The following is a 15,257-nucleotide window of genomic DNA, read 5'->3' as shown; positions in this document are numbered from 1 at the left end:
ATAATACAATACATTGTGTAAATGCTCAATAATGCGTACACTGACCAATTATTATTCGAAATAAGAACGATTGGAGAATTAGAAAGAATTTTTCAAACATTTTCTTGTAGGTGGACATTATTAATCGTAGTAAAATTTTTAAAAAATTTTGAAACGAAACTAAATTAAAATTGGACAAAATATAAATTGAATAAAAATGTACGCTGTAGGGTTACAGAGGTGTATGTGTTGCTATTGTAGGAAGAAAAAATGATCAGACCCGGATTAAGGAAATCTGGTACAATGAGTATAGTACGTGGAACAAGTATAGTGACTTTCTTGAGACGGCCTCGGTGCAGTCTGTCATACGATCCCTTATATTAGATACACGTCGACAATGGGTTTTTCTCCATTGTCAAGCTACTTACAGGGCTGTACTCGCAAGGCAAGGACCCAACCTGTTCTCTTCTACTTTTAACGTGCTTTTGCACGCTGGTAGAAGAGAGGTCTCCATTGCAATATAAAACACACAAGCTAGACACTCGATGATTGTAAAAATGTAAATAATTAAAGTTCGATGCGATGTAACTTGCGCTATATATTGCAAATGGTGTATTTCGTCGAAGTCACTATAATATAAATTAAATTAAAACTCATGGTTGTATTATTTTCCTTTGCAAACAGAAATGGATCTTTTATTGTAACTTTCCAGGTACTGCTATTTAGTATCGAACAAGAGTATGTCATTTCTTAGTTTTAATATGGAGTTCCTTACATTCTTTCGTCAACGTATAATTGCTCTGGTTTGTGTCATAGTGATCTCGATGGTAGGTTCATACATACATGTACACACCATAGCTATAACTTAAGATGCGTTGAATTCAGTTATTTATAAATTTAGAGTCATCGAGTACCTGGATTTAATATTTCACAGATCCCAACAGAGATATATATTTTGTTCTCCTGCGAAAACACGTTAAAATCAAAGAGGAGCAAGGTCGCTTCTCTTATTAGGTCTTCTTCGATTCACAGATCTTCATCGATCTGTGTTAGGCTTGTTTCTATTTTTTTTTATTTCAAAACTTTTCTTTCACATGTTTTTTTGACAATTATTTCGTTTCATAAAGAACGTTGCGGGATCAATTTCTCTTTTTGATGCGAAACTACTTTAGACACGCATATACAAATTGTTTACAGGTGTGAGAAGGTTTTTTAAACGTAGATCTGAAATGATCATTTATGGTTCTATCGTCTTTGCTTCCCGCTGCGTTTAGAAGAGTTGCTACGTTTGTTCCACTAAGTATGAATAGAACGTGGAAAGTATTAAATATTTTTTCCTCAATCACAGACTTCTCGAGGGCTCGCAAAAATGTCTTGTACAATAGCAATTTCTTCCGACGCTGATCTCTCTTTTCTCTATAATACTAAACACGTAATTGAAAAGTTTTATCTAGTTATCGAAGAGGCATAAAAGTATTTTTATGAACGAACCAGTTATTCGATTCAATGCTGGGATTACTTGTCAATATGTTGAATAGGTAAAGCTCCAATATGAAATCGTTAATTAACTCCAAGTTCAAGTTCTTTAATTTTAATCGTTGCAAGTAATCGTGACTGAAGATTAAAGAAATTAAAGAAGATTGCCCCAAATGACTAGTATTAACTCTAACGATGAGTTAGTACTTAACGACGAATCATTAACGAAACAATGAGGCTGGAATCGTCTAAAGGTTAAATTATTCTAGTTCTAGCCGTAATTACAAACCGACTGATAAGACTGCTAAAAAGATCCCATCGATTCTATTCGTTGATCTTTCTCGACAGAAAAATCGATATTTCAAATAATTCAATTCCAATGCTGCTGTTTCGCGACTCGCAATTTTCTCGCCAATTTGTACAAATTTTAAATTTACAACGTTCCAGCGAAATTCCAGAATCACTTCCGCAAAGCGTTGAATCCGTAACTTCGTTAGCCAAGCCTCCAGGAGGGCCGATCGAGTTAAAATTCAAGCAACCTCCGCGCGATAGGGAACCGGTTGTTAGAATTCTGTTAACTTTCCTGCGTAAGTGGAGCACAGGGGCGGCGAACGAGTTTAAGTGTTTCGGGAAGGGAGAATGAAAACTTGGGAATAAGAGGGTTGATAGACCGAAAATGAGGAAAACAGAAACTTGAAGGGCAAAGTAGCCGATAGAAGAAGTTAAGAAAACTGAGAAGAAGCATCCGGGATATCGAGATAGAGAAACCTAGCCGAAGCGAGTGGAAAAATTATTACAAATTGCCAGAGTAACGATCAAAATTAAGGGAAAGAGTAACCGAGGAAGCGAAACCAGGATTCGACAAGAATTCGAAAAGGAATGGTCGTTTTTCGAAGAAAACGTAATGCTAGAAATACTCATTAATAGATCAGTTTCGGCACACTGGAGAACACTAGGAAGAAGGAACAACACGATTCCGTTAAAAACTTTCTTACTTGAGGAGAGTTTGTATTATTGTAAATAATAATTTAGAGTTAAAATGATCAATTTAATCTACTACTCCTCTTATCTCTCGTTACTTCAAGTGTTGTCGGGACTTTTGCGCGTATTCCTTTGGGTGAGCGAGGAAAGCGGAAGTTGCAACCATTAAGGACTGTGGAGCTGTTTTCGAAACTCGCTCATCTGGCGCCAATTCCGCTAGAAAACTATACTGCAAGGGCCTTCTAAGCTCAAGAGGTTCAGCATGACTCCAGAACACAGGATGAATTTATAAACGAAGGAACGACTGCCAGAATCCCTCACCAACGCCCTTGCTAGCCAAACAATGAGACCTGGCGGTCAAGTTCTGAGAAGATGACCAGCCAGGACCACGCAGGCAACGCAACACAGCTATAACCCACGTGAGCTTGTTGCCGCTGAGATTTACAACGACACCAAGTACGCACGAAAGGGAAGTACGGCTCCTTTACCTCGAAGCTGCGATCAGACACAGACACCAATCTTCAGATTCGTCGCCAAGAGACAAGATCGACTGAGGAAAACACAGACAAGCTCTTGACTCAGCCGATCACCGTTGTCAGTCTTCAGATTCGACGCCAAGGGACAAGATCGACTGAGGAGAACACAGACAAGCTCTTGACTCATCCGATCACCGTTGTCAGTCTTCAGATTCGACGCCAAAGGGCAAGGTCGACCGAGGAGAACACAGACAAACTCCTGACTCAACTGAACATCGTTACCAGTCTTGAGATTTGACACCAAGGCGCAAAGTTGACTGAGGAAAATACGGCCAATCTCAGCCAATCACCGTTATACTAGTGCATCTAACCTTCCCTTTCTTCTATATCCATTATCTTATTTATAAATATTAATTTACTTAGTGCTTAAATTCGGTAACTACAATTCAGTGTCTCGAACGACCAGTCCAAACGTCGTCGAAGCACAACAGATGTTTTTAGAATATTACTATTCGTCATTGTGTAAGCGATAGGATAATGGACGTCAACTGTTCGTATCTTGAGGGAATGTCTTGGTCGCTCAAGGTCATTTCTCTGACAATGGATAATGTCAATTATTTCCCGTCTCACGGTATCACTAGGAGCTTGCGCTTTCTTTGGATACATATAGACACGTGTCTCAACACGAAACTACCCTACCTTCAAACTGCCAATAAAATCTACTATTTCTTGTTCTCTCTTATTTTTACTTCCTTGCTGGTACATACTTTACGGATGTTTGTTTCGTTAGATTGGTATTTTTGTTTTTTCCTTATTTTGGCTTTAAAAGAAGGCTTTTAAAATTAAAAAGGCCAATTTTGGCAATATTTTGAGAAAATAGCTCAAAATACATTATTTTTTTCTTTTTTTTTTATAAATCTTCTTCGTTCGTGTATCAATCGTGCTACTTACAGATTTTTTATACGATTTTTATATTTCTTTATTGTTCGTGCATTCCATTCGTTCACTCGATTCTTTTACGCATTCATTCGTGTTCACTCTTCAGTTTCGCCAATACTCGAACGAGGGTACCTGACAATCCAATGGGTGAAATTTTGCGTAACTTTCTTGGTATTGCTATTGTATATAAATTAATGCCTTTTAAGAAAGAAATAAACGAGCTTACTAATTGAAATAAACGCTGCAGAATCGGTTCAATGTTTTATTTACGATGTTTCGATCGTAAAGGGTTACAAGTGTACGATACTTTTCAGGTAGAGATATCAATGAAAATAATTGTAAAAGAAAAATGTAATACCACTAAAAAAACAATATTAAATTACAAAATTATAGGAAAAAGTAGGAACCAGAAACAAAATTATTATTAAAATAGTATACGATAACCATACTCTTTCAAATTAGATAGACAAATGAAATATAATAATGATTCTGTGTTTGGAACATTATTGTATGGGGGATGGCACAAAACGAAGGTAGAGACACCCATAACATACATACCCACGAAAGGAGTGTCCAGTAATGTTACTTTTAACCGGGAAATTTGAAACTTGTTTTTAGTCTCGTATTATGGTGTACAAATTTAAAGAAGTATTCTCAGAAAATTATATAATTACGCATAACCACGTTACAAGGAACCATGTTTTTGTTTAATTGATAAAATTTTACGAGTTTCGCATTATTTTAAATTATTTCAGTGATCGGTTCATCCTGTTCTAAATTTAAACCTATTTTTCGGTACATTTTATAATTTTATAATATTCCATTGTTTTTTCAGTGACGTTACATTCTTCGTTGCGATCATTTTCAAAGATATTTCATACCCGAAGAGAATGGTAGAATTAACTCTGCTATTCTACTCGATACGACTAAACGACGTGTTAATTTCCCAGTGAATCAAAAACACGACAACGTAACTTCTTGAAAAAAAAAAAAACGGTGTTTGAGAGTGTGTAATTCATAAACGAGCTACCTAATTGACAAAATATGCAAAAGGGTTGGAAACTCCCGAATTCTTGATTCGGTGGGATCTATCGGTGGTCTCGAGCGGCCAGTACATTTGTCGGCAAGTACGATCTAGCGACGCATTGAAAAACCCATGTTTACCGAACACGTTCAACGCCTATGAGTTCGCGCTTTCCCGCGATCAGGGATTCAGTCGCGCTCGAACAGCGGCTGACCAGCGAGATAACTAGAGCCGAGGATGAAGAGAGAAAGAGTGTGAAAGGGGGATGGAGAGGGAGAGGGAAAGAGAGAGAGACCAGTCGGAAGACGAGTCGAAAACGAGGCGAAGCCGAACGAAACAGGGTTAGTAAAGACACGATCCTCCGGTTGAGAGGAAGACGGTGGGGGTTGGGAGGGGTGAAGGGGACACTGCTCGCTAAGCGCGGAGAGCTTTGTCGTCGTAAGCGCGCAGACTCGACGCGGCTCGTGCAGGTTCGGTAGTCGTCGGCGGGCTCTCGTTCGGGATTGGCGACGATCGCGTTGCCGGGGTACGAGGAGCAGGGGGTAGCGTTTGAAAGCCGCGTATACGCCGCGACACGACCTGGCTGCGGCGGCGGTGGCGGTGGAGGCCTACGCGGGCGCCGCGAGAGAGACGCTCCTCAGTTGTGTCAAGCTAGGCGATCGAGTAGGACGCTCTTTAATCGTTCCCACCTCCGAGTTACTCTCTCACGTACACACACACACACACACTCCCACACACACTCTCTCCTTCTCTCTTTCTCTTCCCCGTCGTCGATCCTCCACAAGCCGCTCCACAGTACCCGGTACACGCACACGTGCACACAAGCAGACACACACGCGCGCGCTCTTCCCCTCTTTCGGCTTCGTTCACTCCTGTATTCGTTTTCCCTCTCTCGTCGCCGATCCACCTGGTTGTTCCTCCACCGATCGCACTCGTAGTCCGACTCCGCCGCTCTGTTTACCTGCACCGTCTGTCTATCGGCGGCCACGCGCGCGTGCCAGCCGCCCGAGTCACCTTCACCGGACTCTGGCCAAGCCGAGGCAAGAGGAACGGGATACGGAACCAACGGAGAGAGAGGTGAACCGTTGAACCGTTGAACCGTTGAACCGCGCCGGGACAACACGTGATACGACAACGACGTCGTGTCCGCGGAGTCAGCAGCCCGAATTCCGATCCTCCTGGGAGACCCACGTCCCGGCGTCTAAATCAGCTCTGTCTCTATCGTCGACGGAGCCGCACATGCATGCACAGGCTCTTTGATCACTCTCCTCATTGTCCTCCTCCTCTCCGACCGTGTGTGTGTGTCTGTGTGTGTCGAACGCGAGTCTCTGTCCTCGCGAGCAGTGAGAGAACCAGTTGGCTTCCTTCGAGAAAACTTACCACCCTGAACTCGGACGAGTTCAAGGTCGTCTTCGTCCTAGTCCTCGTCGTCATCGTCATCGTTATCATCGTCGTCGTCTTCGTCTTCGTCGTCGTCGTCGTCTTCATCGTCGTCGTCGTCGTCGTCGTCGTGGTGGTTGTCGTCGTTGTCGTCGTCGTTGTCGTACACGTCGTCGTTTCTGAACACAGACTGTGCTGCGGAGGTCTGTCAGTATACCTGCTCGCACGAAGAATCGAAGGGAAAGAAAGAACAGAGGAGAGCAGGAGACGAATCTGGAGCAGGAGAATCTTGAAGCGGATCGCTGAGAGCCGGTGAAAAGAGAAAGCGAGAGAGGGAAGGAGAGAGAGAAAGAGAGAGGGAGGGAGGGTTTCGTCGAGTGAAGACGCGAGGCCGAGTCGAGTCCGAGATATTCGTATTTCTCAGAGATTTATATTTTTGTTGCGCGGCGGGCCGCGATTCGTCGGGACCGAGATCGTAGTCGTTCGAACGTTAGATGATATATCGAGGGTACCAAAGCCGGAGAGACTGAGCCAGCGTGACGTTAAAGGCGATAAATACAAATAACGATAGAAACTTAAGGAGAATCGAGAGAACGCGCGTAACTGTAACAGCCTCGTGTGCTGTCGCTCGTTTTCGTAACTCGTTAGGCGTAACAAAGTTTTCGTAAGTAATTAGGATATTCGAGTAATTAAGTATGTAAGAAGAGATGGTCGCGCGTGAATCATGAGCGACTGATCGAATTAAAGAGAATCGCGTCAAGACAATCAAGCACAGTAGCGGGTTGGGTATAATCGTAAGAAACGAAGAGAGGGAAGTTCGCGGAAGGTTTTTCTCCCCCCCTACCCCCCCATCGTCCCCCTCGAAGGAAACGAGCGGGGAAATCAAGTTTCGTGTCTTTATGTGATCTCCAAGCCTCTGTACCGAAACCTACGCGTGTACACGCTCTATATCTACATAGATATATATGTATATATACTTCTATATATATTTACATACGATATATTATATATATATATTTACACTTATATACATACGTTTATATGTATACACCCTTCGCACATATCCGATCGTTGGGCTACGCCACGTTGTCGCTGGACGATCAATCGCTGCGTTTAGCGATAACGCGTACGAAGCGGAACAAATAGGAGAAGAAGGAAGTCCCCGTTCAGGAACGGAAGTGTTACCGCTCGATCGTTTCTTCCCTGTGCCCCGACATCGAGGGGCGTTCTCTGTCAATCTTCGTGACAATCATTTTTCAGCTAGCTCTCTTAGCGTATTCGACTAGATATCTCTTTTTAATCGCGGTATACTTTATTTCACGCAACCGGCGTGAACGCGTTCAGCCGCTGCTCGGCTAGGAAGAGGAAGAGATTTTAGAAAGAAAGAAAACAAGTAATATCACGTACCTACGCCGTTTCAATTAACTTACGAGTGAGCTGTGCGCAGTCAACGAGGACTCCACGAGCGGGTCTGCGCGTCTTTGTCTCTTTTCAACGCTCTTCCCGCACTTGACACACATTTATACGCCGTGTATATTGTATATCCGACCCCCTCCCCTGTTTTTACCCTTGCACGGTCTGCCCGCGAGCCCCCTGTAACGCGCACATCTTCCCCCTACTCGCTCACTTACCGACAATCATCACTTTGTACCGTTCAGCGTGTGGAACGCTCGTTTAGGGTAACTGTCTCTGGCACTATCACTTAGGCTTGCGTCTTCGGGCTATCTGTGTCGCGACTGCACCGTAACACAGTAAGTAACGTTTTCTTAGGTGACGGCCTAGCAAGCGCGTCGATAACCGTGCGCGTGTGTATGTATGTATGTATGTACATTGTATTCGATAGCTCGTAATATAAGAAAGGAAGAAAAACAAGGGCCAGTCCTCCGTTTCATCGCGAACCAAAGACTCGTCCCGCGCGCGTCTCGCGTCCGGACGACTATCGATCGATCGATCCAGGGAAAGTAGATAATCGACTCGTTAGAGCTAACCGAAGCGGTATCGTCGGCCGAGCGTTCGATCTCCTCGAACGTTGAGCACGTCAATTGCGAAGAAAGAGAGGGTGAACGACAATCGGCCAAACTGTGGTGGCCATCGTGCGAGTTCAGTCGACCGAGCAAGACGGAAGCTCGCCATCAGGCGTCGTTGGAACGTGCCTGGAGCGCACAGGAACGCGCCCGGTTCTTCTGGAGCCTGCAGTCGTTGGCCCCGACCGGCAACCGCGGCTTTTTCCTTCAACCAAGCAAGTCTTGGCTCGCGGATACAATCGGCGCCGACGAGGCACGTTCCTCCATCACCACGTATTTTCATTCGTACCCGTTTATCCCGGGTGGTGCGGTGTCCCTGCATCCGCCCCTGCTGAACAGCATCAACAACGCGGCGGCAGCAGCCATCACCCCCGGTCTGGTAGGACATCTTTTCGGTGGTCAGCAAACCTGCAACCTAGCCTGTAGCTGTACCTGCACGAACATCGCCAACTGCAACCCGCACCACCACCAACATCATCACCATCAGCAACAGCATCATCATCACCAACAACAGCACCAGCATCATCGGCCACTTGGAGCTACAACGGTCCTCTTGCAACCGGTTGAACACATCAAAGACACCATGGTGAGTCTCGTCCTCTATCAAACCCTATGAACCACTTCGAGGTTAACTCCTATCGGTCGATGGTACGAGGCCCAGTTTACGGGATAGTTCGTTTCTAGACACAGAACCGTGGATTCCAAAACGTGAAAGAAACTATACCGAATAGAATTATCGACGAGTTCACCGATTTTTTCAACTTTCAGATTGATCTTTCCGGGTACTATTGTCGTTCGGTTCGTTGACAGTTTCAAGTTCAAGGTAGAGTTTCCGAAATAGCCTTATTGACCAGTCCACTGTCAGAACCAACTTTCAAACAGAGTTCGAAGCTCGTGTTCAAGATTGATTTTACTACGTAACTTTATCGGAGTGTTCGCTAACGCCTCTCGGATCCAAGGTTGTTTCGTTTGCTCGAATTTAAGTAAAAGACTGCAAGATAACCCAATCGATCACGGAGTCTATCGCCAAATTTAAATAGAAATTCTCTCTTCCCATTTCATACCGTTTAGCCAAAAAAAAAAAAAAAAATTGTACGTGTAATTCAGACAAATAGTAAACAAAACTATAAATCGTAATTGTCGTACGAAAACAAATCCTCGGACCACCTCGCGTAGAATAAACGAAACGCAACAACGTATTCAAATGTAATAATAATTACACCCGAATCTTTTTCGTCACCGAGCCTTGCAACTGCTCAACGTATTTCATATTTTCCGATTCCCTCGATTTTCAAGCGATCCTAAACGTCTCGTGCGAGAATTTCCCACGTAAGAATCGGTATCGAGGCAACGTTGCAATTCTCCGCGCGGATCCGCCGTTATTCCGACGATATTTCATAGGTTTCGAAGGTTCTCGTTAATATCGGTTTCCGTATTCCTGTCGCATAAATTAACCGTGCAAGTACAAGTCCTTTGGATAACCATTTGTTCCCTGCCTCTAAATACACGGAGCTTTTGCAACGTAATTGTCTCAACTGCGATCGAATATTCTATTCGACGATTGCTCGCAACCCCAACGAACCGTGAAACTCGTATACAGCCAAATCGATGCACTACGAATAGCTCAGTTGTGTTGTTGCGTATTTCGGCGCGGAATACGCCAAGTGTCGGTTTCCGCGTCAAGTTTCGAATGTTTCTCATTCGGGAGAATCGAGAGAAGAAGCCACGGGAACGAAGCTTAGGCGAATGTTCCCCGAGGTAACGAGGTTTCTTGGCAGTGGTAGGTGCGAGCGAGCCTGGCGCCGTTCAACGGATGCGGTACAGTGAATCGGGAACAGATTTGGCCACGATGAATCACTCCCAACGTTTACCGTGTAAACAGGAGGGAGTTTCCTACCGAAAACTCCCGACCTTGGTGTGAACTTCCCCTTCCCCGCGTAGCAGCCCGTTTCTCCCTTTTTCACCCTCTCATTCTCTGCCACTCGGCTGTTTGCGAAGGTTTGCGACGGAGAGAGGAGGAGAAGATGCTTTAAATCCCGCCGTGTCTACCGCGGCATCCTCTTTAATCCCCCACGATCGACAGGTGTCTACTGAGAGAGAAAGAGATATATATATATATATATATATATATGTATATATATATATATATGTATATATCTTTCGTTCGCGGAGATGCGCCTGCCGATCGAGAATCCTGAACAAACTCGGGCTTTCCGCTCGATCGCGCGATCCCCGTTTCTGAGGGCTTCGAACATCATTTTCTGCCCCTTTTGCTGCGCCGAGATATCGCGTCGAACACCGGAGAATTGCGTTAGGCACACCTGTCTTGCCACGATCGACCGAGTCTTCTCGTTTTCGTTGCGGCGAATCAGCGTCGAGCCAGATCTTTCTCGTTAGGGGGAACACTGGGAAGATCGAGTGCCACCGTTTCGAAAGCATTATGTCGTTTTGGAGTATCGCGCGTATACAGGGTCGAGGCTTGTTACACGGTACCAACGAGGATGATCTGTCACTGACTACTTTGTTGCATTCAATTTTCGCGATCAACTAATCGATCTTTGACGATAGGTTTCTAACACAATTTTCTACTAGGTGTCGTGTTTCAATGGCTGGAAACTCTGGTTGCTTTCACATATTTACATATTCCAGAGCAATGAACGTATACTAACCCCTTGCCTTTCGATTTCATTAATACCGTATATATTGATCTCTTGTCCAATTAACCCCTTGCCTTGCGATTTAAGTTTCGATAATGCGTGTCCTGTTCTCGTGAACACTAAATTTTCTTTCCAAAAACATTGTATAAGGATTTCTTTCTAATATTTGAATTTTCCTTTCTAGTATTTGAAAGTACAAAAGTGAATAAGATTCACCCCTGGTTCTTATATTCGGTTCGATTTCCTTACCATGTGTCTCGCATGATATTGTAAGCGAAAGGGTTAACTCATTTCTGGTGTTCTTGACCGTGTTTGTTGCCAAAGTGACTCTTTTGGTTTTGATCTTTTAGTCGATTAGTTGATTATTTTTTAGAAGAAAGAAAACGCTTTGTACCGATGTGTACGCTATTTTCTGTCAATAAAGATCAAGAATTTATTCACAGAACGTGGTGCGTATGTCTTCGATAGTTTTCGAGAGAGTATCAGAGAAATAAGACTTTGAAAGGTAACCTTACTCCTTGATCTTCAGTCTCCGCAACTAAAACAACCTATGTATCCTTTATTTTCGACTAGTCTACAAGTTTTCAAAGTTCTGTCAAAATTGGCGTCCAGCATTTCACGAATGCTCCTTGTCTGTTCTCTTACCATTTTCAAACACGTTTTCTATTCTACACCAACTTGTCCAAAATGAAGTAATCGTCTCTCTGTAAATTCTGTGCTAGTAACACTTACTAATTTGTGTGACTGCATGCTATCCTTCCAATATGAATTCCTATCGTGGATCAGGTCGATACAGTAATTTCTTCCACTTTCGCAAGACAGAGTTTCGTCAGCCTCGTTATATTTTGCACATGCAACACACGATGCCTCCGGTTACAAACGAATTATCAAAATAGGAAAAGTAAAAGTTTTATACTCACTTTATTTTATTATTACAAAATTCCAGTGAACGAATTTATTTTCATCAGAAGAATCTCATAGATACTTTATTTTATTATTACAAAATTGCATCGAACAAATTTATTTTCATCAGAAGAATCTCATAGATACTTTATTTTATTATTATAAAATTGCAATGAACGAATCTATAAGATTCTTACGATGAAAATAATACCAAACACAAATGTATTTGAATGTAATTGTATCTCACTCGTCCTCACTGCCTCCTACTTTATTTGTTTCTCGCTCACTCTCAGTTTCGTACTCGTTCTGACCGTATTTCAGTTGTTCTTACTATTTCGTATCCTCTTCCCCAATATAAACATAGCTCGAGCAAACTTGGAGGGGAGACAAGAGCATTGTGTCACGGTCTGGTCCCAAGCCAGTGACACAATGAAAGAGACTACTGTATAAACTAAATACGAACGCTTGTATCCTGACAGTTGCCATGCCAAATGTCGAAAGGAAAATTCTCCCAATTACGACTTCGGAGAATTTCGTGCGATTATAGCTTCTTCCGCATTTGTCTTCTCACATATTGAACGACTATCGAAGCAAGCGAGAAGATCAACTTGACCGATGGTTGCTGTTTATAGCAAACCGGTCAGAATTAAATTTGTCGCAGTTTATTTACAGTAGTGTGCAAAAATATCGTGTCACAATATTATGCAAGAAATTCCTCGAAGCGAAGAGTGGTCGATATTAACGTGTCTGAGTGTGAGAATAATAAATTTGTAATAACAGTGTAACGATGGATATTTATTATTACTGAATATCGATGTGTACAAAAGTATCGAACAGATTACGGAAGAGATAAAAAATTCAAATTTGCCAGTACGACGGACTACGGTTAGGTTTCAACACATATTTTTCATCGTGCTTGTAAGAATTCACTATTGTTACGTCTTCGGGACATTCACTCGTTAACCCTTTCGCCTACAATATTGCGCGAGACTCGTGGTAAGGAAATCGGACTGAACGTAAGAACCAAAGGTGAATCTTATCCATATTCGTACGTTCGAATATATTTTCTTGAAAATATTAGAAAGAAACTCTTGCATAACGTTTTCGGAAAGAACATTTAGCGTTTACGAGGACAGTGAGAGTTGTGACCGATCTTGATGTTGATTATGACACACGTTATTGACATTTAAATCGTAGGGGTTGAAACGGTTCAGGTACAGATTCTAAATTTTTTATTCATTCATCTTTTCAAAAACTCAAGATTTCATTTTCTTGCCGTGTTTTGTGTTTCTAACACTATTTCCTAGTTTACCTGTATTCAGTTAGTCGATTGATCCGACCACGATGAAACTTGTACATTTCTAGTACGTGATCAATCTTTTACCACTTTTGCGATGTGTTTTGAATCACTGTCATGCCCAATGACCCAATTGGGTGACATATTTTTTTGCACATGATAACAGTTTCTTTTATGATAACAGTTTACTATATTTAGTCAGCAGTTTTTCATAATATTGTCAATTAACATCAAGGGTACAATTCCTTGGGCAGAAAATGCATCCCATACCACGACAGTCTATTCACTGCACTTAGCTGTTGCAATTTGGTGAATGGTTGCACTTGCATCTAGTCTCTACAGATAGTTGAAAATACTGTTTCTTGTTGCTTCCCAACAAGTTAATATTTCTCTCCTTATCGAAGAAAACTTCTCACCAATTTTCTGTAGTTCAATGTTAACGTTTACACACCAATTCTAATTTAGCTTTCTGATATATTTTACCAATAAATGGTTTTTTAACACCGATAGGTTTAATTCATTTAATACTATTTAAACGCATCTTATTCGATACAGATTGACGATTAATTTCCGTGGTTATTTTCTGCATTTAAGTTAACAGTTTACCGATAAGTTATTAGAAACTTTTTACTCATTGAAATAGTAGTAATAAATATCCATTATTACATTGTAGCCAGACTTGTATTATCCTCGTTCACTGATTCATTATTATCCAGGGTGCTCTGTGCGTTAACAAATTTCTAGCATACTTACGTACGATAATTCCTTGCTTAAAGATAGAATTTTAGCGCGGGATTAAAGAAACTCGATCATCTCCATTAGTGTTTATGTTTATTCTGCTCAAGCGGAATTAAAAACTCGCTAGGCGAGCTTCAAAGCGATACAATAGACATATTGGCATGGTCCAGCCACTGATGCAAACTAAAAACTTTTTTATACTATCATTTCTTATCAATGAGTTATTATCAATGTATCGGTGAATTGTTCTCAATGTAAATAAATTCAAACACGATATCACGTTGACTATTCTTAATTATATGCGATTAATGATTTTTAAGAAATTATTCATATAATTCACAAGGAAAAATAGTTCGAATACTATCGTTTGGTTTTATTTTCACGTGGAAAATGTCACCAATATATTGATAATACTCTCATAAAGATACAATCAAGAGTATAAAAATCTTTAGGTTGTGTTAACAGCTGTCACACAGATAGTGACGTAATTTTGAAGCTTATGTGTTGCGTTCAATCTTTGTATATTTTATACGCTTTCCGTGTTATAATTAGTGATAAGAATAGTCGATTCCAGGATCAAATTCACTAGTATTTTGCCTTAAAAAGTTTCAAACTGACCGAAAAGTGTACATTTTACTGCTGAGTTACTGTACGAATAATTTCACTTATAAAAAGTTTTCACCTTCGAAGGTCAAACTGCAAGTTTGGGAAGAACTTTCTGTTTGCTTTTATTAGCCTTAGAAGTAATATATTTCCATTCACTTCGAGATACAATATGGTTTATTTCGTTTGCATCATCCTTACACTCTTCCAACAGAAATTCATATCGCTCTCCAATTTTTATAATTCTCGTTCAACGTCGCTGTGCAGGTTCATCGAATGTAAATTTAGTATACATTAAATCTTCAGCCGCTTATATTTAAGAATCTTTCCCAAACTTTTATTCTCCAGAAGAAAACTTGCCATGGTTCTCCACCGTATTGCCACACTCTTGGCTGTATCACTCTGAAGTAACGGTTCGGTGTCACGGGTCTCGAGTGACCCAGCCTCTGTTTTTCAAGGATTAACCCAGTGCTTCAGGTGGAAATAATTTTTCAATGTACATAGCTGATGCGTTTTATTGCATTCGCTTATTGAACAACCCCTGTGTGTTTGGCGCCAAATTCGAATCGGTGTTGAGTCGTAGAAATTTTCGAAACGAACCGTGCTCGGTTTTTCGTCGTCTCGGCTCGGCGTCTCACCGAAAACTGCTCTGTTGCAACTTTGCGGTCCATCCAGAAGAATCGGGAAACCATTCCCGCGAGTACTGTGGCGAGAAAAAACCATCGGAGTTGCGGGTATGTAACGAAGCGATCGAACGGGCTAAAACGAAATACAGGGGAG

At 41.9% G+C, this 15,257-nt stretch overlaps 1 protein-coding gene across 5 annotated transcripts in view; it reads left to right on the top strand.

Moving 5' to 3' along the window:
- The window catches only part of Heph (polypyrimidine tract-binding protein 1 heph), a 739,001-nt gene that overhangs the window by 273,689 nt on the left and 450,055 nt on the right, over positions 1-15,257 (top strand). Inside the window, exon 1 of one of the 5 annotated variants that reach the window (XM_076327579.1) lies at positions 8,242-8,865. The exons of the other annotated variants lie outside the window; for them this stretch is intronic. Coding sequence (XP_076183694.1) covers positions 8,863-8,865 — 3 coding nt within the window. The 5' untranslated portion in view covers positions 8,242-8,862. Of the gene's footprint in view, positions 1-8,241; positions 8,866-15,257 lie in introns of those variants that run through there. 5 annotated transcript variants of the gene reach the window in all.

Source organism: Ptiloglossa arizonensis, chromosome 2 (genome assembly GCF_051014685.1).
Source record: "Ptiloglossa arizonensis isolate GNS036 chromosome 2, iyPtiAriz1_principal, whole genome shotgun sequence".
Lineage (NCBI taxonomy): Eukaryota > Metazoa > Arthropoda > Insecta > Hymenoptera > Colletidae > Ptiloglossa > Ptiloglossa arizonensis.
Note: the sequence above shows the minus strand (reverse complement) of the source record. Positions and strands in the feature narration are given on the sequence as shown.